This window comes from Rhinopithecus roxellana, chromosome 17 (assembly GCF_007565055.1).
Source record: "Rhinopithecus roxellana isolate Shanxi Qingling chromosome 17, ASM756505v1, whole genome shotgun sequence".
In the NCBI taxonomy this organism is placed as follows: domain Eukaryota; kingdom Metazoa; phylum Chordata; class Mammalia; order Primates; family Cercopithecidae; genus Rhinopithecus; species Rhinopithecus roxellana.
The window spans coordinates 39,270,657-39,298,529 of record NC_044565.1 but is presented as its reverse complement, the minus strand read 5'-3'; the positions used below and the strand labels follow the sequence as shown (position 1 = coordinate 39,298,529).

Genomic DNA, 27,873 nt, shown 5'->3' with positions numbered 1-27,873 from the left:
CAAAACTAGCCGGGTATGGTGGCACATGCCTGTAATCCCAGTTACTCAGAAGGCCGAGGCAGAAGAATCACTTGAACCCAGGAGGCGGAGGTTGCGGTGAGCCGAGATCATACCACTGCACTCCAGCCTGGGCAACAAGAGCGAAAACTTTGTCTCAAAAAAAAAAAAAAAAAAAAAAGAACGACAAAAATGAACCTTGCCTCCAGTTCTGCTGCTGATGGTAATAAGTAGCTATGTACTGGATGCTCCCTGCCTCCCTCTTTGCCCCCACACATACCCACAGAAAGAAGGAATAAGAGACTACCTTGCCTCATAATAGGAACTGAGTCTCTTTATAACATGCTTCTCTGCCTGGGTCTCATGCACATATTAACTCAGCCGGGCTGCTGCCATCACACTGCTACATTCATGCTAGAAATCTACCAAAATGGATGTACTCATTGCCTGTCCATAAAGTGGTTTTTATAGGCTACTTAAGGTTGACTCTGAGTGTTAGACTGGCAACACCCTGCTTTCCTTTGAGTCTTTCTTAAAGTTAACTGAATCTTAGAATAACATTTACATGTGTGTACTTAGTGACTATTAATGATGGCGTTTATGTTCTATATGGATATGAGTCAGGACTGTGAAACAGTTAAGTGCTCGGGTCTGAAGCCAGATAGATCTGGGTTTAAAACCAGCTCTGCTACTTACGATTTGTGTGGCTTTGAACAAATTACTCCTTATCTTTCCTCACTTTCCTCATCTGTAAAATGGGATAAAATTATTCTCACTAACTGAAATAACACATGTACAGCACTTCCCATAATGCTTGACTTTTTGTATGTGTTGAATAAATGTTAACCATTGTTAGTTATCATTATCATTTTTTTTTGTTATTTTGTGTGATTTCTGGCTCCCCCTGAATTTGCTAATGTCTTCTGATTTGTCAGACTTTTCCAAAATCTCTTCTACTTCTGTCTTCCATGCTGATTTTTCTTTAGTGGCTTTTCATTTTTTAGGCATTTCGTTTTTCCCAAGGGTCCAGAAATGATTCCTGCACCCTGCCCCCCACTCCCTGCCCCCTACTCGTGCCCCCAACTTTTCTATTCTCTCCACTGCTTTCAAAGAATGAGTGGTGTCCAAGTAAGAAAGTCTGTTTCTTCCCTAGTTAGGACCTGACTGCCTACTCTGTCTTTTGTAAAGGATGGAACTTTTAAACCAAGTTTATAGAATTGTGTGCAATTTTAAGTAAATGAGGTCTTACTTTCTTTTCCTCCCTAACTTAGATTAGAAGTATAGCAAAGCCCTTAAAGTCCATTGCATTTTCTGTTAAAACCTTTCTGCCAAATATGACTGAAAGAATGTGCTTTGGGTTAGATGAGAAAATTCTGTCATTTTTATAGTTATTCAAAGTGCCTTACCTTCTGGCTTGATCTCTTCCTGTTTAACAGTTCTGTTCTAAGGATCAAATGAGATCATGCATGTGAAAGGGCTTTCTAAACTGTGAGGCACATTGTTAATGTGAGGGATGATTATTGCATTTGAACAAAGGCCCCAGCAACCCAAGTGATGTCAGAATTCAACTTTAGATAATAAAGCAACCTCCTATCTTCCTGTCTCCCTAACACCACCTCCAGAAGTTTGCATGAAGCTATTTGAGCTAGAGAGATTGGTGACTAACTTCATGCATGACTACAATCCTTTCTCCTAATCCCTCATTCCCATATGATTCTCTCTCAGGATGCTGTGCCAGATCCTAAGTTAGTCTTCAGGGCTAGACTTTGGGATATAGCATGGCAGGCAAGGCACTTAATAGGATCTCGTTGTACGGATTAGGAGAGATTTCTTTTGTGCCATTTTCTAATCCCCTTCCTCACAGGTTTTATCCTGGCAGTCCCCGTAAATTAAATTACATTTCAAAATGAAGTTCAATGAGGGTGAGACCAGATATGGCTTCTGCCAAACTGGGCTGGCAGACCTGGGCAATTAAGCAGATAGCTTTGGTCTGTGTGTGTTTTTCTTATTTCTGGACTAAATACCAGAAATTATTATTTGTATCATATGGGCAGCAAATCAGGAAATAGGCGTGAGATCATCACCATCAACCACAAACACTTACCAGATGCTTGATAAGCACAGGACCCTCTAAGCACTGGGGAATATTTTGTTGCATCCCCCCAAAATTCATATATTGAAATTCCAGCTCCCAGTACCTCAGAATGTAACTGTATTTGGAGATAAACACATAAAGAGGCAGTTAAGTTACAATGAGACTGTGGGGCAGGGGGAGAGGGGCTCAAATCCAAAATGACTTGTGTCCTTAAACACACACACACACATGACACCAGCTGTACCTGCACACAAAGAAAAGGCCATGAGAGAAAAAAGCTATCTACAAGCCAAGGAGAGGCCTCAGGAGAAACCACACCTGCTGACACCTTGATCTTGGACTTCTAACCTCCAGATCTATGAGAAATAAAATTTCTGTTGCATGAGGCACCCAGCCTGTGATATTTTGCTGTGGCAATTCTAGCAAACTAATACAGAGAATAAGAGGCCACCTTGCCTCATATATAAACATAGATATAAACAGATAGGAAGAGGTTTTGCAGTGGGAAACCCAATAAAATTAATGCCCACAACCCATACAACTCCACCCCAGCCAAACAAAAACAAAAACAAAATCCAAAACTTTTTTCCCCAAAATCAGCATTTTCTGAATTTGAAAGTCCTCTTATCCTTGGTCATTTCAACATTTGCCCTCCTTACATAGCTTTATTTGCTTTCTTTAGAGAAGGGTCAAGAGAAAGGCTACTTTCTGACTATGCCTCTTTCTGCCTAACGGTGCTGTCATGAGTTAACTTCGAGAAACCACACTGAGAAAACCGGGAATAGATAGATGGCAGAACAAGTTGGTGATCCATTTTGTTGGAGAAGAACGGCAATCCCAGAACTGGTTTGATTAGTACCACTTCTGCTTTCCTCCTCTGCCAAGGAGTTTCAAATTCACCGCTGATGCTGTGTTCCTGTTTTCATATTAGATGTATTATGATGTTTCCCCGACTTAATCTGTAGATTATCATCCTTAGAAAGCAAGTACTATTGCATATTTTGTTCAGCCTATAGTGATGTGCATCTGTTCAGGCAGCTCTGGATGACATTATTTTTTTTATTATTATTATTCTTTTTTCTTTTTTTATTTCCTTTCAAGACAGTGTCTCACTCTGTTGCCCAAACTGGAGTACAGTGGCCCGATCACAGCTCACTACAGCCTTGACCTCTGGGCTCAAGTAGTCGTCCTGCCTTACTCAGCCCCCTGAAGAGCTGGGATTACAGGCGTGTGCCACCACATTGGCTAATTTTTGTATTTTTAGTAGAGACTAGGTTTCACCATGTAGCCCAGGCTGGTCTTGAACTCCCCAGACTGAAGTGATACACCTACCTTGGCCTCCCAAAGTGCTGGGATTGCAGACATGAGCCACTGCACGCAGCTGTGGATTTTTTTTTTCTTCAATTCCTCTCTGTTTCTTTCATGTAAATATATTGTAGTTTGTTTATCAAAGTTGTTTGCAAATGAGTTGTTGCAAATAGAATGAACCTCATCAGGAATGATGAGGGGCCCTAATCTGAACTTCAAACTAAAATCAACAACACTCTCTTTTTAATGTGCTGAGTTTTGTCATTTTGGTTTCTTTGAGATTTAAGTGAAATTTATTTCTCGTTCAGTGTGATTTGCCTTTCAGCTCTTCAGTGGTTGTTCTTCAGGTATGCTGTCCATTGTCATATGGGAACTAGTTCTACTTAGCCAAAAATAAGATGATTTCCCACACACAAACCAGAGCACGTAAAAATAATGTTTTAACCAAATGTCTTTCAGCCAAAGTTTTTCAAAATACAGAAAATTCTTTTTTCTTTTCTTTCTTTTTTTTAGAGATGGAGTCTTGCCCTGTCACCCAGGCTGGAGTGGAGTGGCACAGACACAGCTCACTGCAGTCTTGACCTGTGCTCAAGCAGCCCTCCTGCCTTAGCCTCCCAAGTAGCTAGGACTACAGGCATGTGCCACCACATCTGGCTAATTTTTTTTTTTTTTTTTTTTTTTTTTTTAGAGACAGGGTTTTGTCATGTTGCCCAGGCTGGTCGTGAACTCCTGAGCTTGGGCAATCCACATACCTTGGCCTCCCAAAGTGCTGAGATTACAGGTATGAGCCACCATGCCCAGCAAAATACAGAAAATCTTAACAGGTAATCATTAAACCCTCCCTAAAGGCCAGGCACAGTGGCTCACACCTGTAATTCCAGGACTTTGGGAGGCCGAGGCAGTCAGATCACTTGAGTTCAGGAGTTCGAGATCAGCCTGGCCAATGAGATGAAACCCCATCTCTACTAAAAATACAAAAATTAACTGGGTGGGGTGGCATTTGCCTGTAATCCCAGCCACTTGGGAGTCTGAGGCAGGAGAATCACCTGAACCTGGGAGGCGGAGGTTGCAGTCAGCCAAGATCATGCCACTACACTCCAGCCTGGGCAACAGAGTGAGACTGTTTCTCAAAAAAAAAAAAAACCCTGCCTAAAATGAGAAGTTGTAAAATGAATTAGGACGTGATGTTTTGAAAAAACACAGGACTGGGCATGTTGGCTCATGCCTGTAATCCCAACACTTTGGGAGGCCAAGGTGGGTGGATCACTTGAGGTCAGGAGTTTGAGACCAGCCTAGACAACATGGTGAAACCCTGTCTCTACTAAAAATACAAAAATTAGCCAGGTGTGGTGGTGCGCACCTGTAGCCCCAGCTACTTGGGAGGCTGAGGTAGGAGAATTGCTGGAACCAGGGAGATGGTGGTTGTAGTGAGCCGAGATTGTGCCACTGCACTCCAGCCTGGGCAACACGAGTGAGACTTCATCTCAAAAAAAAAAAAAAAAGAAAAAGAAAAAACATAGAAATTAGCCATTTGTTTACTTATTTATTTTGAGACAGGATTTCACTCTGTCACCCAGGTTGGAGTGCAGTGGCACGATCACAGCTCACTGCTGCCTCGATCTCCCAGGCTCAGGTGATCCTCCCACCTCAGCCTCCTGACTGGCTAGGACTTCAGGTACCCACCACCATGCCCAGCTAATTTTTTGTATTTTTTGTAGAGACAGGGTTGCCATGTTGCCCACTCTGGTCTCAAACTCCTGGGCTCAAGTGATCCACCTGCATAGGCCTCCCAAAGTGCTAGGAAATATAGGCATGAGCCACCGCACCTGGCCATATTTATTTATTTTTTACAGCCCTTTAATGCATGAGAAATTAGCCAGTTATTTAATTGTATTTAACTTTTAGTATTTATATAACTTGGCTACATTTTGTTTTATTTTGTTGGATGTTTCTAAAATCCCTTTGTAAATGCTTAAGTCCTGGTGCTTATGTAAACCAATACGGAATCAGGTATTTCTAATTAGTTCCCATTCTACCCTGTTAAATGTATACCATTTGGGTTTGAAAGTATCAAAACTCAGGAGTCAGATGTGAGTCAGGAGTTAGCTGGTGACAGGTTGAATCAAAGAGCTGGGAAATTCTGGGCTTCACATAATTGGGGAAAATCTCTAGGTTTCTTTTTTCTTTTTCTTTTTTTTTCTAGTAGTGAAACAAAGATTGGTGGTACTTCTACCTTTTCTTATCCACTGGCCTATAAGAGGGAACAGAGTGTATGTCAGACTGCTTTGAAATCTCTAGGGGAAAAAGAATAGTGATTACTCTTGGTTTAGCTGTACATAATTCATCCAACCAAAGAACCACTCATTCTTACAAGATCAAAACTATTTTCTCCCTTTCGGAAACAAGGCAGGGTGGCCTGGGCCAAAATACATGTTCCTTTTGACCACATATTGGCAGGACAGGAATATCTATCTAGCTTAATTATGGCTCTAGCTTTTTTCTAACCAAGAAATCTCAAACCAAAAGAAGAACCTCTGGGTCCTATTCTTGGCACAGTCCCACTTTCTCTCTTCTTGGAAATTTAAACAACTTTGAATGGATAGTGTTTTTAGAGTCTCATTGCCTTGTTAGCACACAGGCCCTGAGCCTGCAGATAAAAATGGAAGCACAGCAGCAGGAGGGTATGTGTGTGTATGTGTAAATTCAGACTTCAGTTTTTATTGAGATTATCTTGCTAATGCCCCCTTTGTAAGGTTCCCTAGGTTTTCTTGATGCCTAGCAGCCTTGGTAACTGAGTGATTAGAAAGGCATGGAAGCCAGGTGTGTTGGCATGCACCTATAATCCCAGCTACTCGGGAGGCCAAGCCAGGAGGATTGCTTGACTCAAAGAATTCAAGACTAGCCTGGGCAACATACCAAGACCCCATCAGAAAAAAAATTTTTTTAAAAAGAAAGGCATGGGCCGGGCACGATGGCTCACACCTGTAATCCCAGCACTTTGGGAGGCTGAGGCATGCAGATCACAAGGTCAGGAGTTCAAGACCAGCCTGGCCAATATGGAGAAACCCCTTCTCTACTAAAAAATACAATAACTAGCTGGGCATGGTGGCTCACACCTGTAGTACCAGCTACTTGGGAGGCTGAGGCAGGAGAATCGCTGGAACCCAGGAGACGGAGGGTGCAGTGAGCCAAGATTGCACCACTGCACTCCAGCCTGGGCAACAAAGTGAGATGTGTCAAAAAAAAAAAAAAGGAAAAAAAAAAGAAAAGGAAAGGAAAGGGGAAAGGAAAGGAAGGGAAGAGAAGGAGAGAAAGGAAGGAAGGAAGGCAGGCAGGCATGGAGTGTATGGATCAGAGAATCTGAATAACTGAAAATATTTTACCTATGGATCTGTGTGTGTATCTGATAGGAATTATAGAGTAAGGAGAGGGATTTGCCTTTGTTACTTTCCTGATTATTTTATATCTTGTGCTTTGTGGGGTTTGGTCCTATACCCCCTAGCCCCAGTCCCTCTTAATGCTTTAAGGCAGACTTCATGGTTCATTCTTCCTGGGAGAAAATAAATCTCTTGATTTTTAAGTAACAGAAAGGTGTTAATGACCTCTCCTGAGAGTACTTATGTTTTAAAAACATAATCTAGGCTGATAAGGACTACTAACAGTAGTCCTAGTCATCGAAGGAAGGAAAATATTTGGGAATTAAAATATTTTTCTGCCTTAATTGCACCATAGGGTATGATTTTCCAAAGTAGTGTGAAGTCACAGTTAAAGTTCCTCGCAGCCGGGCACGGTTGCTCACACCTGTAATCCCAGCACTTTGGGAAGCCGAGGCGGGCGGATCACAAGGTCAGGAGTTTGAGACCAGCCTGGCCAACATGGTCAAACCCTGTCTTTACTAAAAATACAAAATTAGCCAGACATGGTGGCACACACCTGTAGTCCCAGCTACTTGGGAGACTGAGGCAGGAGAATTGCTTATGCCTGGGAGGCGGAGGTTGCAGTGAGCCGAGATTGTGCTACTGCACTCCAGCCTGAGCAATGGAGCGAGACTCCATCTCAGTCAATCAATCAATCAATCAATCAATAAAGTTCCTCCCAATAGCTCCTATCTCCTTTACTGGAAAATGTTTTGCAGAGCTGCTGTGATATGGTCAGATTAACCAGTTTAAGTTCACTTTGTTTTTCCATCTTGTGGAAATATCTAAAAGATGAACCAACAAAGGAGGGGGAAGACAAGCAGCAGAGGACCTGGCTAATCTCTGAATAATTAAGATCTGATGTTATTTTATTTTAAAAATGCCTTTTGTTTGTTTGTTTTTGAGACAGAGTCTCACTCTATTGCCCAGGCTGGAGTGTAGTGGCACCATCTCAGCTCACTGCAACCTCTGCCTCCTGGGTTCAAGTGATTCTCGTGCTTCATCCACCTGAGTAGCTGGGATTACAGGTTTGTGCCACCAAGCCCAGCTAATTTTTGTATTTTTAGTGGAGTTGGGGTTTTACCATGTGGGCCAGGCTGGTCTCCTAAACTCCTGGCCTCAAGCAATCCACCTGCCTTGGCCTCCCAATTTTGCCATTTTATATTAAACCTGTATGTGTCCCTTGGAAAGCTGATCATTTAGATTTGTTTAGCAGTAACTTACATCAGTGGTAGATCTGAAATTTCCTAGATACCAAATGTCTCTTTCTTCCTTGAGTTTCTCGTAAGCCATTTGAAAGTTCATGTTTCTTGTAAAGTTTATTTTTGAATACAAGAATTTATGGGAATGCAGGCTTTTTAATTTTTAAGCATTCTAACACTGTCATCAGTTGTCCTCACAAAAATCCTTTGAAATACCTGTATGACATCTCCAGAAAGATGAGTAATTGTCCAGTGATGATCAATGTTTTTATATTACACTAATACTGTAATACTTAGCCCTTTTCTGGAAGATTGTGAGAATATGGATAAACACTTCCTCCAGAAGATACTGTGGCTCTGAAAGCACCTGGTAGGTGCTGAGGCACTGCTCTGTTCATTTAGTAGAGTAAATTGTGTTACTTCCTGCAGACTCTATCTTAGTCCCACATGGCTCTCAACATGATGTGGGTATCTATTGAGTTTGGGGGTGAGTTATTTTAATTTAATTGCTCAGTAATTAAGTTGCAGTCCTAGACTGACTGATGTCAGTCCTTTTTCAGCCTCAGTAGGATGACTTGCATTGTGATTTGCAGTATGATTTTTTTGTCTTTTGTTAGCATGCTCTCCGAACATAGTAGATATGGGACTTATTGGCTGTTGTGTTTGAAATGAGAATGCATCTAGATAAAAATGGCCTCAATAAGGACCATTGGTAGTAATATTTATTGGTTAAAATAAACTTTGTCAAAGGCCAAAGAAAAAATATTATGTCATACATTTTCTTTTTGTTAAGTATTGTTTTAAGATACAGCATAAGCTATCCATTGTATAAGAACAGGTTATAGCAACAAGGCCATGTTTCAGTTGTCCAGGACTTTTGATGCAAATTCTCTCTTTTTTAAAATTTTTATTTTAAGTTCTGGGGTACATGTGCAGTATGTGCAGGTTTGTTACATAGGTAGACGTGTACCATGGTTGTTTGCTGCACCTATCAACCCATCACCTACATATTAAGCCCAGCATGCATTAGCTATTTTTCCTAATGCTCTCCCTCCTCCCGCCTCACCCCTGACAGGCCCCAGTGTGTGTTGTTCCCTCCCTGTGTCCATGTGTTCTCACTGTTCAGCTCCCACTTATAAGTGAGAACATGTGGTGTTTGGTTTTCTGTTCTTGGATTAGTTTGCTGAAGATAATGGCTTCATTTTCTGTTCCTGCATTAGTTTGCTGAAGATAATGGCTTTGAGCTCCATCTATGTCCCCTGCAAAGGACATTATCTTGTTTCTTTTTATTGCTATGTAGTATTCCATGGTGTGTATGTACCACATTTTCTTTATCCAGCCTATCCTTGATGGGCATTTGGGTTGATTCCATGTCTTTGCTATTGTGAATAGTGCTGCAGTGAACATATACATGCATGTATCTTTGTAATAGAATTATTTATATTCCTTTGGGTATATACCCAGTAATGGGATTGCTGGGTCAAATGGTATTTCTGGTTCTAGATCTTTGATGAATCGCCACACCATATTCCACAATGGTTGGACTAATTTTGCATTCCCACCAACAGTGTAGAAGCATTCCTATTTCTCCACAACCTTGCTAGCATCTGTTGTTTCTTGACTTTTTAATAATCGCCATCCAGACTGGCATGAGATGGTATCTCATTGTGGTTTTGATTTGCACTTCTCTAATGATCAGTGATGTTGAGCTTTTTTTCATGTTTGTTGGCTACATGAATGTCTTCTTTTGAGAAGTGTCTGTTTATGTCCTTTGCCCACTTTTTAATGTTTTTTTTTTTATTGTAAAGTTAAGTTCCTTGTAGATTCTAGATATTAGGCCTTTGTCAGATGGATAGATGGCAAAAATTTTCTCCAACTCTGTAGGTTGCCTATTTGCTCTGATGATAGTTTCATTTATGATAGCCATTTATGACAAACCCACAGCCAATATCATACTGAATGGGCAGAAGCTGGAAGCATTCCCCTTGAAAACCGGCATAAGACAAGGAGCCCTCTCTCACCATTCCTATTCGACATAGTATTGGAAGTTCTGGCCAGGGCAATCAGGAAAGAGAAAGAAATAAAGAGTATTCAAATAGGAAGAGAGGAAGTCAAATTATCTTTGTTTGCAGATGACATGATTCTATATTTAGAAAACCCTATCGTCTCAGCCCAAAAGCTTCTTAAGCTGAAGCAACTTCAGCAAAGTCTTAGGATACAAAATCAGTGTGCAAAAGTCACAAGCATTCCTGTACACCAGCAACAGGCAAGCAGAGAGCCAAGTCAAGAATGAACTCCCATTCACAATTGCTACAAAGAGAATAAAATACCTGGGAGTACAGCTAACAAGGGAAGTGAAGGACCTCTTCAAGGAGAACTGTAGACCACTGCTCAAGGAAATCAGAGGACACAAACAAATGGAAAAACATTCCATGCTCATGGATAGGAAGAATCAATATCATGAAAACAGCCATACTGCCCAAAGTAATTTATAGATTCAATACTGTTGCTGTCAAACTACTATTGACATTCTTCACAGAATTAGAAGAAAGTATTTTAAAATTCATATGGAACCTAAAAAGAGTTTGTATAATCAGTACAATCTTAAGCAAAAAGAATAAAGCTGAAGGCATCATGCTACCAGATTTCAAACTATACTACAAGGCCGCAATAATCAAAACAGCATGGTACTGGCACAAGAAAAGACACATAGATGAATGGAACAGAATAGAGAACCCAGAAATAAGACTGCACATCCACAACCATCTGATTTTCAACAGACCTGACAAAAACAAGCAATGGGGAAAGGATTCCATATTTAATAAATGGTGCTGGGAGAACTGACTAGCCATATGCAGAAAATTGAAACTGTACCCGTTCCTTGTGCCTTATATAAAAACTAACTCAAGATGAGGCCAGAGGGCCGGGTGTAGTGGCTCACGCCTATAATCCCAACACTTTGGGAAGCCGAGGCTGGCAGATCATTTGAGGTCAGGAGTTTGAGACCAGCCTGACCAACATGGTGAAATCCCATCTCTACTAAAAATACAAAAAAAATTAGCCAGGTGTAGTGGCACATGCCTGTAGTCCCAGCTACTCAGGAGGCTGAGGCAGGAGAATTGCTTGAACCTGGGAGACAGAGGTTGCAGTGAGCCAAGATTGTGCCACTGCACTCCAGCCTGGGAGACAGAGTGAGACTCCATCACAAAAAAAAAAAAAAAGGATGAGGCTGGGCATGGTGGTTCATGCCTATAATCCCAGCACTTTGGGAAGCTGAGGGAGGCAGATCACTTGAGATCAGAAATTCGCGACTAGCCTGGCCAAAATGGTGGCCATCTCAAGATGGTTTAAAGACTGTAAAACCCAAAACTATAAAAACCCTAGAAGAAAATCTAGGCATTACCATTCAGGACATGGTCACAGACAAAGATTTCATGACGAATTCACCAAAAGCAATTGAAACGAAAGTAAAAATTGACAAGCAGGATTGAATTAAACTAAAGAACAGGCCGGGCGCGGTGGCTCAAGCCTGTAATCCCAGCACTTTGGGAGGCCGAGACGGGCGGATCACGAGGTCAGGAGATCGAGACCATCCTGGCTAACATGGTGAAACCCCGTCTCTACTAAAAATACAAAAAACTAGCCGGGCGACCTGGCGGGCGCCTGTAGTCCCAGCTACTCGGGAGGCTGAGGCAGGAGAATGGCGTCAACCCGGGAGGCGGAGCTTGCAATGAGCTGAGATCCGGCCACTGCACTCCAGCCTGGGCAGCAGAGCGAGACTCCGTCTCAAAAAAAAAAAAAAAAAAAAAAAAAAAAACTAAAGAACAAATTCTTAATGAAATCTCGTCTTAGTCGTTGATGTTGTTGTTCTCCTCCTCCTTCTCCTACTCTTCTGCCTGCCTCCCTTCCTCCCTCCTTTCCTTCCTTTCATTCTTCAGATATCAAAGTGCTACCATATTAGATATTTCAAGGCCGGGCACGGTGGCTTACGCCTGTAATCCCAGCACTTTGGGAGGCTGAGGCAGGTGGATCACAATCAAGACCATCCTGGCCTACACGGTGAAACCCCGTCTTTACTAAAAATACAAAAAATTAGCTGGGCATGGTGGCATACACCTGTAGTCCCAGCTACTTGAGAGGCTGAGGCAGGAGAATCGCTTGAACCTGGGAGGCAAGGATGTAGTGAGCCGAGATCACGCCACTGCACTCCAGCCTGGATGACAGCAAGACTCCAACTAAAAAAAAAAAAAAAAAAAAAAAAAATTCAGTATCAAATGATAACAGAAAAAATCAAATATTGGTTCTAGCTTCTCCTATTATTTAATACTTGGAGGGCAACCTTCTTACCAACCTAGGCATGATGACAATCTGCTGTGCTCAACCTTGGAGTTTGTATTTGGTGATTCTGTTTCAGCAGTCTAAAGAGACTTAGCTTTATGTGTGTACTGTTGGCTTTGTGAACCAGAAGAAATAGTGATTGAGACCAGTAAATAAAATAGGAAATGAAGAAACGATACCCTACATAGAAAATATTGGAAATATCAGAGGAATTAATATAATAACCTCTCTTTCCTCTTGCCTGAACCCAACTGTAAGGGGTGACACAATTTTTTGAGAACAGCCTCACAGGACATGGAATAAGACAGAGACAGGAAGATAATGAATATGAAAGGACAAATGGAGAATAATCAGCACAGTTTTCAGGAAAATATAAAATTTTAATTGGGGCCAGTGGTTCCTTAGGAAGGAAGTTGGATGATCTTTTGCTACAGAGAAGCTATTTCTGGGATTCAAGGTCTCTTGAAGTAAAGGAGCAGTATCAATGATCATTGTGAGAAAGCCACAGAAGTGTGGGAATGAGTGGTGAACACGGGTTTACTTGTGAAGATGTTTTGAACTTCTCTGGCAGGCAATGTTCAGTGCTACTGGGTTTCTTATTTATTATATAATTGCCCTTCAAGGAGCCATTGCCAATTTTAATGTCTGCCATATGTGTTCTTTCTTGAGTGCTTGCTCTCCCTCTTCCTCTTTCTCTTTCTCTCCCCTCATTCCGCTGTGGTTAAACACAGAAGACAGTTGCAGCGTTGTGGGTCAAAGGGTTATTTTAAGCTTATGAAAGGACAGTCCAAACAGAGGATATAGGCTTTATGGCCAAAGTTTGTGCTCAGTAAAGAGTCCCTTTATGTCAACAAATGAAATTAAAAGAAAAATCTGGGGTAATAAGCCTTATGAAACATAGCCAGCTTTATGTGGCTTTTTTTTTTTTTTTTTTTTTTTTTTTTTTTTTTGAGATCGAGTCTCGTTCTGTTGCCCAGGCTGGAGTGCATTGGTGCAATCTCGGCTCACTGCAACCTCCTTTTCTCCCAGGTTCAAGCGATTCTCCTACGTCAGCCTCCCAAGTAGCTGGGATTACAGGTGCACATTTATGTGGCCTTTTTGAATCAGTATTGGTTAGTGAAATTCTAAGGCATCCTTTCCCACTCTCACCCTCCCTCCCCCAACTTTTACCCCCAACTTTTATTTTTTTTTTTTTTTGAGACGGAGTCTCGCTCTGTCGCCCAGGCTGGAGTGCAGTGCCCGGATCTCAGCTCACTGCAAGCTCCGCCTCCCGGGTTCACACCATTCTCCTGCCTCAGCCTCCGGAGTAGCTGGGACTACAGGCGCCCGCCACCTCGCCGGGCTAGTTTTTTGTATTTTTAAGTAGAGACGGGGTTTCACCGTGTTAGCCAGGATGGTCTCGATCTCCTGACCTCATGATCCGCCCTTCTCGGCCTCCCAAAGTGCTGGGATTACAGGCTTGAGCCACCGCGCCCGGCTACCCCCAACTTTTATCATTTTTGAAAGAAAACACAAGACATTAGAGCCAACATTGCCAATGTTATATTATAATCCTAAATATGATCCATAAATTAGGGGATAAAGCTTTGTGAAAATTTTGCATAGAAAGTAGTATCACTGTAGAAAATATAGGACTGTTGTTTTATTTTATGTTGAATTTGTTCTAAATGGTTCTATTTAAGTATTTAATATGTGATAAGTCTTTTTTATTTTCTGTTTTAAGCATTTTGTCACTGTAGTATTGTTTTGCAGAAGAATTGCTCAGGACCTAGATAAGGAAGTTTTTAAAATGGACAATTATACACAAAGAGGTTATGGTGTGTAGGTGGATAAAACCAAACATTTGCTTACTAACAGCCTTCAGTTATTCTATAGACTAATAATCAGTTCTACTCTCTAACCTTGCTAGGAAGTGAGTTTAAACTAAAGCATTAAAGATTTAGGCTTGAGCAGTAAGAGTTCCCTGAGGAGTGTTGAGTGGTTATCAGGGAAGGAGTTCCTTAGGAATATGTGAGATGGCCTTCTCAGGAAGTGTTAGAGCTAGCTCGGTTTTTTTGTTGGTTTGGAGAGAGAATCCTCTCAAGGATTTTGTCATAGGATTTTGTGACTTTTTAAAATTTCCACTTGGAGAGACAAAAATTTGAATATTTTGCCTTTGCCTTCCATTGTAATTTGGAATGGCTATTTAAACTGTTGAGTTTAATACACTGCTGTACTCCCCAGGATCACAAAGTACATGTTCTTGATAATGATGTGCTTGCTTATCTACTAACCACATTCTGACTCTACTCCATACTGCATCCTTTACTGAAAAGAAGCAAGTTTGATTCTTGACTCAGATGCTTAAATACAGGAATTTTAGTCGAATCATCTCTTATTTTTATTGCCATTTAAGCCCAAGATGACCATGAAAAAAGTAACAGGTGTTTCAGATTGCTTTTGTACCTTCTGCCTCTGGCTTGATAAGCATCATATCTGCCTTCCTTTCTTTCCTTTCCTTTCCTTTCCTTTCCTCCCCTCCCCTTCCCCTTCCCCTTCCCCTTCCCCTTCCCCTTCCCCTTCCCCTTTCCCTTTCCCTTCTTTCTTGAGATAGGGTCTTACTCTGTTGCCAAGGCTGGAGTCCAGTGGCATGATCTTGGCTCACTGCAGCCTTGACCTTCTGGGCTCAAGCGATCCTCCTACCTCAGCCTCCTAAGTAGTTGGGACTACAGGCACATGCCACCATGCCCAGCTTATTTTTATACTTTTTGTAGAGATGGGGTTTCACCATGTTGCCCAGGCTGGTCTGAAACTCCTGGCTCAAGCAATTCACCTGCTTCAGCCTCCCAAAGTGCTGGGATTACAGGCATGAGCCACCACCCCTAGCCCACATCTGCATTTGTGAATATATATACACATATATATGTGTGTGTGTGTGTGTGTGTGTGTGTGTGTGTGTATATATATATTTTTTTTTTTTTTTTTTTTTTTTTTTTTTTTTTTGGAGACTGAGTCTTACTCTGTCGCCCAGGCTGGAGTGCAATGGCACGATCTCGGTTCACTGCAACCTCTGCCTCCTGGGATCAAGCAATTCTCCTGCCTCAGCCTCCTGAGTAGCTAGGATTACAGGCACCCACCACCACGCCTGGCTAATTTTTGTATTTTTAGTAAAGATGGGGTTTCACCATGTTGTTCAGGCTAGTCTCGAACTCCTGATCTCCTGATCCGCCCGCCTCAGCTTCCCAAAGTGCTGGGATTACAGGTGTGAGCCACCGCGTCCAGCCTCTAAATATATTTTCAGGTGCATCAGAGGTATTTTCCGTAGGGTACCGCAGCCAAATGCAAAATGTGAAGAAATGTCTACATGTTAAGCCCCAGTTTAAAGGCTCTTGAATTCCTTATAAGATATTTTGATAGCATAACTAGATGAAAGTAGGCCTTGGTAATACAGTTGTAAGTAAACAATTTCAAGTGTCATGTATGTTTATGTGTTGCTTTTGAAGGCTGTTAATGTGTTATTATTTCAAGGGGAGGAAGGTGAAGATTGGGATGGAAAATATATCTATTTAACTTTGGACTTCTTTATTTAGCCCACTCTTTCTCTCTAGTATTTGGCATCCCTCAAAAATAAACTGAGCTTCATTCATACATAGAGGTCCAATCACAAATGAGTCCTGAAACCTACAACAAACTAATAATCCCTTAGTCAGAAAAGATCCTGGCTATTTATAAACAAGCTTTACTCAGTTGCTCCTATCTCTATGAATATTGTTCCTGGTAATCTCTTTACCTATAAATAGAAAACCAGGTGATTTATTACTGTAACTTACTTTCACTGAGGTGAAATATAAGCTACATCATCTTTTTTATCAATGTCCTTAATATATATGTTAGTTACTGGTAATCACTAATTTCTGGACCATTGTGTCCAAGGCCAGATGTTTAAAAAATTGTTTTAGGCCAGATGCAGTGGCTAACGCCTGTAATCCCAGCTCTTTGGAAGGCCGAGGCAGGTGGATCACTTGAGGTCAGGAGTTCGAGACCAGCCTGGCCAACATGACGACACCCTGTCTCTACTGAAAAAAAAAAAATACAAAACTTAGCCAGGCATGGTAGTGCATGCCTGTAATCCCAGCCACTCAGGAGGCTGCGGCAGGAGAATCGCTTGAACCTGGGAGGCAGAGGTTGCAGATCAGGCCACTGTATTCCAACCTGGGTGATGGAGGAAGACTGTGTCTCAAAAAAAAAAAAAAAATACATTGTTTTAAAGTCAAACTAAAGGCCTCAGTGAAAATGAACGAAGAACAGGCTTTCACATCTGAGACCTGTTCTGAATTTTCCCAACTGAACTGCCTAATTTGTCATAAATTTGCTTTTCTTTCCCAAAGGAGATAACCCCTCCTACAGCTTGAACACTTATCAGTATTCTTTCTTTGTTTAAACTTGGTTTTTGCTTTGGACTAAATGAAAACTTGTCAAAGTTTCTAAGCTCACGTATGAGACTGCACTTCTCTCCTATCCAAATACATGTTTGAGGACAGGACTCCTGTAGGCAAGGAGAGCTGCCTTCCCTATCGTTGGAAGCCTTTCATCCGAGAGGCCCCTTCTTTCCCTTTGTACTTATTTCTCCCTGGGGGATATTCACTGCCATCCGTGTAGATTCAGCTTAGCAGCTTAGCAACAGCAAAATCAACTCCTGAATATTATTCTAGCTGATGGCAAAGTGACACCCTCCTTCTGAAGAAGCTTGTTGGCCTTCCTTTCCTACCCCCATCACTTTGGAGATGGGGGTAGGAAATGCCATAGTATTGTAAGGGAGGAAAAACTTTTTCTCTGCCTTCTTAGGTTCATGTATAAGGCCTGCAAATTAAACTGACAAAAGTTTCACAGGAGAAAAAAAAATTACAAATTTTACTGATGTCAGTATTTTTAATTTTGTATGCACACAAGCTTAACAGAAAAAAAAGAAAATGAAAACCCAATGAGGCAGTTAGACTTGAAAGCTTGCATACCATTTTAACAAAGGAAGATAAATTGTGAAGAGAAGTGACTGTGACTAGACAAAGGAAAAAGGGTTTGGTCTTCTAAAGGTGGTAAATTATGGGAATTAAATATATGGTGAATCTAATGGTAGATAAAGAGTTATTTTACTAAGGTTTGTGCAGACTCATCATGGTGTCAGCTTTCCATCTTTTTCATGCCCACAAAACTTCCCCAGAGAGGGATTTATGGCAGTTCTCACTGTCTCTTTTTTTTTTTTTTTTTTTTTTTTTTGAGATAAGGTCTCACCCAGGTTGCTAGGCTCACTCCACCTCTTGGGTTTAAGCAATCCTGCAACCTCAGCCTCCCAAGTAGCTAGGACTACAGGTGCACACCACCATGTCGGACTTTATTTTATTTTTTATCTTTAGAGATAGGGTTTCATTATTATTGCCCAGGCTGGTATTGAACTCCTGGCTTTAAGTGATCTTCCTGCCGCAGCCTCCCAAAGTGCTGGGGTTACGGGCATGAGCCACCATGCCTGGCCTGGCAGTTCTCATTTTTTAGAAGTTTCTGCTCTTGGCCAGATAAGGGAAATCTCCAAGACTTCTTTTTCCATCTGTTGAATCTCGATTGCCTTCAGCGCAAAATAACCTATATGCCAGAGTGGCATAGTTGGGGCTGGTATATTCTGATACTTTTCAGTAGTTAGAGAGGAAAATACAGAGAAAAGAACATTGACTTGGTGACTGTCATCAACAGAGGTACATTAATTAGCCACATCATTTAACATGCCTGGGGCTTAATTTAATTATCTAGAAAACAAGGCAATTGGATTATATGCTCTGTAAGGATTCATACTGCTCTAAAATTACTTCATTATTGTTCTTAAGGATTTTGAACGTAGTTGTTCTTAGATACATAAAATATATCCTTGTCTCTCAAGATAATGCAGATGTAGAATTTGTCCAGTGTACATGAAATTCCTGCTACCATAACTCAGAGATCTTCCGACTGCGCAACATACTAAGCCCCGCCCCTCCACCGTCTCTACCAAAAAAAAAATTTTTTTTTAATTAGCTGGGTGTGGTTGTGCATACCTGTAGTCCTAGCTACTCAGGAGGCTGAGGTGGGAGAATCACTTTAGCCCAGGAGTTTGAGGCTACAGTGAGCTATGGTCATGCCACTGCACTCCATTATGGAGGGCGAAAATAATAGAGGGGAAAAACAAAATCTTATTTTTTGGCATCTACCATCTACCTAACCTCAGATTGACTGACGAAGCCTCACAGAGGGAATGTATTTAAGGGAGCTGTGAGGAGGGTTGGCTTGCAGCAAGTGGAAGGGCCCCAGAAATGTTTGTTGCTAGTTCAAGATCTGGTTATCTCTCAGTTATCTGGCTCATGTTTCCCAAGCAACTTGTCACAATTTCCAGCATAACCACTAAATCCAAGTTAGCTCACTTCCCAGACTAACTCAAGAGTCCATCAGAGTAAGTCAAAATTCTCTTCATTTTTGTAATCTAAAGTGCTGTGGAGACAGTATAGACTTCGGAGTCATCCAGAGCTGAGAGTTCACCGTCCGATTCTGCTTTTTATGCCATTTATTTTTGGTTACAGGTTAACCTCTTTGTGCCTCAGGGTCCTCATTTTTAAAACTACTCAAGTTCTTACCTTAAAAATTATTAGAGGATCAAATGAGATGACAAAGAGGAAGAGCTTCTCGTATGTCTCCTAGTGAGAACATCTGACATTTGTACGCCTCTTATTTATTAATACGAAACACCATCATAAAAGCACTGGCCGGGCGCGGTGGCTCAAGCCTGTAATCCCAGCACTTTGGGAGGCCGAGATGGGCGGATCACGAGGTCAGGAGATCGAGACCATCCTGGCTAACACGGTGAAACCCCGTCTCTACTAAAAAAATACAAAAAGCTAGCCGGGCGAGGTGGCGGGCACCTGTAGTCCCAGCTACTCGGGAGGCTGAGGCAGGAGAATGGCGTAAACCCGGGAGGCGGAGCTTGCAGTGAGCTGAGATCCGGCCACTGCACTCCAGTCTGGGCGACAGAGCGAGACTCCGTCTCAAAAAAAAATAAAATAAAATAAAATAAAATAAAATAAAAGCACTTTTATTTAGAGCATTATGTGGATATGCTTTGCTGGGTAAAATATCACTTCGATATTAAGGTCTGAGCTGGGCTTGCTGGATTGGGACCCTGGGTATTTTGAGTTTGGTCATGCCAGATGGCCTTGGCTATCTTGTGGTTTCCCTCTAAAATATCCTTTTATGTTTTCCAGGAATCTGAATTTCTGTGTTTGGAATTTGATGAGGTCAAAGTCAACCAAATTCTGAAGACGCTGTCAGAGGTAGAAGCAAGTATCAGCACACTGATCAGCCAGCCTAACTGAAGATGACGTATGAAGGAGTTGGAGTTGTTGAAACCAAGGTGTTCATGATCCCTCCCCACTGACCTTTTTTAAAAAAATTATTGTGCCCACATTGGTATTAAATCCTCGCATTCAATCTTCCCGCCTCTGCTTGCTGAGATTTCTTTTTTTCTAGCTTTCATTTACTCTTACAGTCGTTCCAGTGCAGAGGTCTCACTCTTCAGTGTGCATAAATGTTATAAGGGGTACTTGTAAAAGCATTCACTTTTTTGTTGTTATTGTTAAATTCAGAGTCTTGCTCTGTCACCCAGGCTGGAGTGCAGTGGTGCAGTCATGGCTCACTGCAGCCTCAAGCTCCTGGACTGAAGCGAGCCTCCCATCATCTCAGCCTCTCAAGTAGCTGGGACTACAGGTCCATGCCACCACACTCGGGTAATTTTTTTTTTTTTTTTTTTCTTTGAGACAGAGTTTCGCTCTTGTTGCCCAGGCTGGAGTGCAATGGCACGATCTTGGCTCACTGCAACCTCCGCCTCCCAAGTTCAAGCAATTCTCCTGCCTCAGCCTCCTGAGTAGCTGGAATTACAGGCATGCACCACCATGTCCGGCTAATTTTGTTTTTTTAGTAGAGATGGAGTTTCTCCATGTTGAGGCTGGTCTCAAACTCCTGACTTCAGGTGATCCGCCCGCCTCAGCCTCCCAAAGTGCTGGAATTACAAGCGTGAGCCACCATGCCCAGCCTGATTTTTGTATTTTTTGTAGAAATGGGGTTTCACCATGTTGCCCAGGCTGGTCTGGAACTCCTGGGCTCAAGCATTCCTCCCACCTTGGCTTCCCAAAGCCCAAAGTGCTGGGATTACAGGCATGAGAAAAGTATTTACATTAAAAACAAACAAACAAACAAAAAAAAAAAGGCCGGGCGCGGTGGCTCAAGCCTGTAATCCCAGCACTTTGGGAGGCCGAGACGGGCGGATCACGAGGTCAAGAGATCAAGACCATCCTGGCTAACACGGTGAAACCCCGTCTCTACTAAAAAAAAATACAAAAACTAGCCGGGCGAGGTGGCAGGCACCTGTAGTCCCAGCTCCTCGGGAGGCTGAGGCAGGAGAATGGTGTAAACCCGGGAGGCGGAGCTTGCAGTGAGCTGAGATCCGGCCACTGCACTCCAGTCCGGGCGACAAAGCGAGACTCCGCCTCAAAAAAAAAAAAAAAAAAAAAAAGCCGGCTTCCAGGGCCCTATCCCCAGAGACTTGGATTCAATAGGATTGGGGCGAGAGGGATCAACAGTGGAAATCCTTGATATAGTGGTTTGTCCTGGGTGGGGTTTTAAGAATTTATACATGATAAATCATGCAGGAATTATTTTTAAAGTAGAAAAAAAGCTTTTATCATGTAAATATAGGGCTGACCAAAGTGCTATGTCCTTAGCTGAGGCATAGGAGCACCTACCTAACCTAGAAAAGATATACCTGACCCCAGTTGAAACCTGAGATGCTTCTGAAACTGATTTGGGCATTTGGATTAGTTCTGCTTAAATCTGGGGCAGCTGATTTGATCTGAACTACTGAGAGACTCAGGTTTTTCTGGAACCTAGAACTAAATTGGTCTCACAACAAAGGGACTCCCTTCACTTGCCTCAAGTCAGGATCGTGGGAAGAGGCAGATGTCTGCTGAGACTGACGTGAGGTCTTTTACCTCAGAAAATTTTACCTGAGTCATTAAAATAAAACCCCTTTCAAAAAATTTCTTTAAGAAAAACGAGTGTAGCCGGGCGCGGTGGCTCAAGCCTGTAATCCCAGCACTTTGGGAGGCCGAGACAGGCGGATCACAAGGTCAGGAGATCGAGACCATCCTGGCTAACACGGTGAAACCCCGTCTCTACTAAAAAAATACAAAAAGCTAGCCGGGCGAGGTGGCGGGCGCCTGTAGTCCCAGCTACTCAGGAGGCTGAGGCAGGAGAATGGCGGGAACCCGGGAGGCGGAGCTTGCAGTGAGCTGAGATCCGGCCACTGCACTCCAGCCCCGGTGATAGAGCGACACTCCGTCTCCAAAAAAAAAAAAAAAAAAGAAAGAAAGAAAGAAAGAAAAACGAGTGTAATAAAAACTAGGTCCTACTAGAGAAGTTACCAAACACCAAGAATATTCCAAAGGAGGAGGCTGTCAACCAGCATATTGAGGCTATGGTCCTTGTTGAACAGGTTTTGTCATCTGATACTGATAATATTTAGAAATCTAAGATGCCTTTGGGGTATAATATGTTCAAAAAATGTGGTTCTCTTGGTCTGTGGTTACAGCATATGTCCATGCTAATGAGTTTGTTTCAGGACAGGAATAAGTCCTCTTCTGTTAAGCAGTTTCTCCTAAATCACTTTGGAGACATTTCAGAAGCTCTTCCAACACCCAAGCTGAAATTACTGACTTCTTCTCTGATTAAAACCATCCCAGCAGTTAGCAAACAATAACCAGGTTTTCAATGTGGCCCCTGTGGACCCTTCAGAAAACATCTTGAAACAGTACTGTAAATAGTTTCAAGAAAGGAATGTAGTTTGAAAAAAAAAAAACTATTTTCAACTTGCCTTCTGTTCCCAGGGCTGCTGCCATGTAATCTAGGAGAATTTTGATAAGGTCTCCTGCTGTAAAATGGAGCAATAGAATATCTCATCAGATAATCGGATTCCAGATGTCCTTGGATGGAATAACTAGAGCTACCACCTTAGGACTGACTCACATATCCCATGGAAGTCTGTGGCAGTGTGAAGGAACGGCACATGGGCCACAAGGAGAGGAAATCATTGTCATAGTCTGAAGCTCTGTTTAGGTCATCCCATGAAAGTAATAGCTACAAGAGTGGCCATGGGCTTTTAAAATTGTATTCCCGGCCGGGCGCGGTGGCTCAAGCCTGTAATCCCAGCACTTTGGGAGGCCGAGACGGGTGGATCGCGAGGTCAGGAGATCGAGACCATCCTGGCTAACACGGCGAAACCCCGTCTCTACTAAAAAAAAATACAAAAAACTAGCCGGGCGAGTTGGCGGGTGCCTGTAGTCCCAGCTACTTGGGAGGCTGAGGCAGGAGAATGGCGTAAACCCGGGAGGCGGAGCTTGCAGTGAGCTGAGATCCGGCCACTGCACTCCAGCCTGGGCGACAGAGCGAGACTCCGTCTCAAAAAAAAAAAAAAAAAAAAAAATTGTATTCCCAAACCCTAGGTCATTGGAAGAACTATAGTTATTGTATACTGCGTTTTCAAGAATTAAAAAGAAAACCAAAAAACTGGTTGTTGAAGGTGGTCCCCATATTTAACACTAAGCACTTCTGAATGCAAGTTGTTTCTAACAGGGTATATTTTATATTTACTGATGATTTTTAATTTTTTATTATCAAAGGTATATATGTTTATTATAGTCTATTATGAAAATACAGAAACCTACTAAGAACAGTTAATGGCCCATCAATCTAATGTACAGAAAAAAGGCTAGAACTAGGAGAAGAGTTGACTTTCCTTAAATAAATTCCCAAATGTATTTACTCCAAAACTGTGGAGTACACAGTTTTATTTATTTATTTAGAGACAGAGCCTCAGTCTGTCACCCAGGCTGGAGTATAGTGGTGCAATATCGGCTCACTGCAACCTCCGCCTCCTGGGTTCAAGTGAGTCTCCTGCCTCAGCCTCCTGAGTAGCTGGGACTACTGGCACCCGCCACCATGCCCGGCTAATTTTTTTTTTTTTTTTTTTTTTGTCTTTTTAGTAGAGACAGGGTTTCACCATGTTGGCCAGGCTGGTCTCAAACTCCTAACCTCAAGTGATTCACCTGCCTCGGCCTCCCAAAGTGCTGAGATTAGAGGCATGAGCCACTGTATCCGGCCTAGTACACAGTTTTTAACTTTGATAAACATTGTCAAATTCCTCTCCAGGAAGGTCATATTAATTCGTATTCCCTCTGAGAAAGTATAAGACTAAATTACCACCTGTCTTGCCTAATTGGCTATCATCATTTTTTGTATTTTCTGGGACTAAGTTCTTAGAAAGTTTTGTAAGGGACACATACATCAAACCAGGACATCTCCCTGGTAACAATACAAGCATGGAGAAAGGACCAGGGAAGGAGAAAACAGGCATAAAGTTCCCAGAGACCCCACTAGGTTTTCTACCTCTGTGATCCTAGACTAAAATCACTTTATTTTGATTTCAGGAAATTAGGGACAAAATAAAAATCTCAGCCTGAACTGGACCTTGTAGACATTATCCCTGCTTGAGCAATAAGCACTCTAAATTCAGTCTGTTTAGAAACATTCCTGTCAGTTAGCTGGGGGTGGTAGCACAGGCCTCAAGTCCAAGCTACTCAGGAGGCTGAGGAAGGAGGACGCCTTGAGCCCCGGAGTTTGGGGCTTCAGGCAACGACAGCAAGAGCCCATCTCTAAAAGAGAAAGAAAAGGAGAGAAAGAGAGAGAGAGATGAGAGAAGAAAAGAAAAACAGTCTAGCCAAGCTAAAAGTTAGCTTTTAGAAGAAAGTCAGAAAGTAACTCCAGACTTTGGTAGCGTTGTGTTGATAAGAAGCAAAAGATTTGGCCTTATTCTTAGGTCAGGCTTTCCTTGGAAGCTATAGTTCTTCTCAGCTGTAACAGCAAAGGCCTAAATTCCATTATAGACTCTATTTCCTTTATATAACCTCTCTTCCCCCAGTTTTATTTTAATAATGATTCAAAAAGTTGCAGCATTAAAAAAAGTAGTTTAACTCTTCGCCCCCAAATGCAAGAAGGTGGTGAAAAGCAGTGGATGACATTGAGTATCTTAAATAGCTGACATCATGTCAAACTATTAATTGAAGTTATTTTTTTACACCTGAGTGAACATTTAGAAAACAATATAAATAGAAATTAAAGGGAAATTAATGCTAAACAGATGTTAGAAAATACTGTTTTCTGAAGTGTACAGTAAGTATCTTTTTGTATGGTTTTTTTTCTTTTATTTTCTTTTTTTCTTTTTTTAATTTTTAATTTATTTATTTATTGAGATGGAGTCTCACTCTGTCACCCAGGCTGGAGTGCAGTGGTGCGATCTTGGCTCACTGTAACCTCCGCCCTTTGAGTTCAAGCGATTTTCCTGCCTCAGCCTCCCAAGTTCCTGGGATTACAGGCACCTGCCACCGCACCTGGCTAATTTTTTTTTATTTTTAGTAGAGACGGAGTTTCACCATCTTGGCCACACTGGTCTTGAACTCCTAACCTCATGATCCACCTGCCTCAGCCTCCCAAAGTGCTGGGATTACAGGCATGAGCCACTATGCCGGCCCCCTTTTTTTTTTTTGAGAAGGAGTCTTACTCTGTCGCCCAGGGTGGAGTGCAGTGGTGCAATCTCCGCTCACTGCAACCTCCACCTCCCAGGTTCAAGTGATTCTCCTGCCTCAGCCTCCTGAGTAGCTGGGATTATAGGCATGTGCCACCACACCCAGCTAATTTTTGTATTTTTAGTAGAGACAGGGTTTCACCATGTTGGCCAGGTTGGTCTCGAACTCCTGACCTCAGGTGATCCTGCCTCAGCCTCCCAAAGTGCTGGGATGACAGGCATGAGCCATCACACCTGACCTCAAAGTGTATAGTAAATATCTAAACCAATGAATGGGGCAAGATATAGAAGGAATCCTAGGATCAGCTGAGAAATAATTGAATACTTTCCTAAAAGAACAGGATACTGGAAGGGATGGGGCTTTGTGGGACAATTGCTATTTTGAATTCTTAGGTGTCCAACTTTACAACCAAGGTTTTCAAATATTTTAAATGGTGATTTAGTCAGCAGAAGGGAAAACTAAAATAGAACATAATTAGCTTAAGCTTACCTCTAGTTGTAGAGTATACAGGTTTTGACCACAAAATTTGAGAAATTGCAATTTTTATCTAAGTGCAGTCAAGTTTTCCTTATTTGGGGATGGTCATAATTGTCTCTCATGGCAACCCAACTGTGTGCAACATTGAACCATCCTTTGTTGCAAAGGAACCTGCCTGGGCATGCTTCCTGTTAGATAAATGGTCCCAACTGGCATAACTTACAAGTTTGGTACACAAATTATCTGATTACAGTACTAATGCTATACATGAGCAGGTAGTAAAATATGGGCATTTACATCATTTATTCACCAAGAACTGTGATTAGGCATTTTCTTTCTCTTTTATTATATTTTAAAATTTTATATAGAGACAGGGTCTCGCGCTGTCCCCCAGGCTAGAGTGCAGTGGTGCAACTGTTACTCACTGCAGCCTGAACTCCTGGGCTCAAGTGATCTTCTCACCTCAGCACCACCACGCCCGGCTTGTTTCTGTTTTACATGCTTTTGGCTAGTTTCTGTTTTACATGCTTTTGGCTAGTTTCTGTTTCCCGCTGGTGTTAGGGTTTTAACTTCTATTGATTCACAGGATTCAGGTGGGGGAGAGATGGCAAGGGGGAAAATATGAATTTGATTACTCAAGCGGAACAAGGTGAAACTGTTAGTTTAAAATAATTTTCGGCTGAAAAATTAAAATCATTAAATTATTTCCTTCATGCTGTTATTACACTGTTTTTATATTAAAGAAGTAAGCACAAATATGAGGATTATATATTATTTCTATTCTGGCTATTTTTAGAATCATGGCTAACAATTGGCATGGATCTCAGAATGACTGATTTGGAGTCTTTAGCTTCTCGTCAAAAATGAGGAAACATCTGGACAGACAGGGCAGAGAATTTATAGAAGGCTGTGGTCAGGAAGGAGTTTCAGGTCTACTGTCTTCCATCTCTATGTTCTACCTTTCAGACCCTTCAAAAGAATAAGTACTTATTTCAAAAATCTGTGTCCTTGCTCAAGCATTTAAATAATGACAGTTCCTGTAGTGAGGATCTTTGTATGCAGATGTGACCTAGGACTAGGCCCAATGTCACTTGCATCCTGCATCCATGTTAGACCTGTCTCTGTGCTTCAGGTTGCTGTCACTCTTTGTAGAGCCTGATGCTGTTTGTGATGACCTTGGCCTCACTTTCCACTCAGTGCCACCCTTCTCTGGGTGCAGTGTGCAAAATGAGTGAGTTGGCTGCCACGTGGGGCTTCCAGGCTGTCCACAGTACCCAGGTCGCCAGCACATTATTCTCATCCTAGCTGGACAACCATTGACCCAAGCTTGGGTCTCGGGTTCTTGGTGACAAGTTGTTATAAATGGAGAACTGATACCGGGGCATGATGGCTCACGCCTATAATCCCAGCACTTTGGGAGGCCGAGGCAGGAGGATTGCTTGAACTCAGGAGTTCAAGGCCAGCCTGGGCAACACAGGGAGACCCTGTCTCTACTAATAAAAAAATTAGCCAGGCATAGTGGTGCATGCCTGTGATCCCAACTACTCAGGAGGCTGAACTTGGAGGTGGAGGCAGCAGTGAGGCTGTGTTTGTGCCACTGCACTCCATCCTGGGTGACAGAGCAAGACCCTCTCTCAGAAATTAAATAAATAAAAATTTTTGAAATGGAGAACTGAGAAAAGGAACACTAATGCAGTTGTATTCCCATGGAAGATAGTCAAACAAAGCTAAACATAGCTGGTGTAAGGAAACCAGTGGCTGCTAACAGTCATGGAACTGTGCAACTGAACTAACCCCAAGTCTTACTCCCTCCCTAGAGAGTTGAGGCCAGAAGCATTTTCTGTAGCATCCGTGGCAGAGCTATGGGGCCTTTCTGGCTCAACTGGGAAGGAAGGTGACGGCTGTTGTTCTTCAAGGAATCACTTTCCTGCCTCCTGAAGGGAATCACCAGGTCCTAGATTCTGGAAAGGGAAGGGAAAGTGGAGAACACAAAAAGGAAACGTTTTCTTGTTCTCCCATGATATTCATGTGCATGTCCCCAAGCAGATTGCCAGAGGAAATGAAGGTTCTTTTTAAAAAATAATAATTAATTGATTAATTAATTAATTCTGGCCCAGCACGGTGGCTCACACTTGTAACCCAGCACTTTGGGAGGATGAAGCAGGAGGACCACTTGAGCCCAGGAGTTAGCAACAAGTCTGGGCAACATAGTAAGACCCTGTCTCTACAAAAATGTTGACCAATTAGTTGGGTGTGGTGCACATAGCTGTAGTTCCAGCTACTCAGGAGGCTGAGATGGGAGGATTACTTGAGCCCAGGAGTTCAAGACCAACCTGGGCATGATGGTAAGACCT

The 27,873-nt window shown here is 42.3% G+C and overlaps 1 protein-coding gene across 3 annotated transcripts in view; it reads left to right on the top strand.

Annotated features, from left to right (window-relative positions):
- Positions 1-19,848, top strand: part of COMMD1 (copper metabolism domain containing 1) — a 237,244-nt gene extending 217,396 nt beyond the window's left edge. For all 3 annotated transcript variants that reach the window (XM_010369124.2, XM_030921768.1, XM_030921769.1), the window contains one exon: positions 19,613-19,848. In XM_010369124.2, the coding sequence (XP_010367426.1) occupies positions 19,613-19,723 (111 nt within the window). In that variant the 3' untranslated portion in view covers positions 19,724-19,848. The remainder of the gene's footprint in view (positions 1-19,612) is intronic.
- Positions 19,849-27,873: the final 8,025 nt, after the last annotated feature.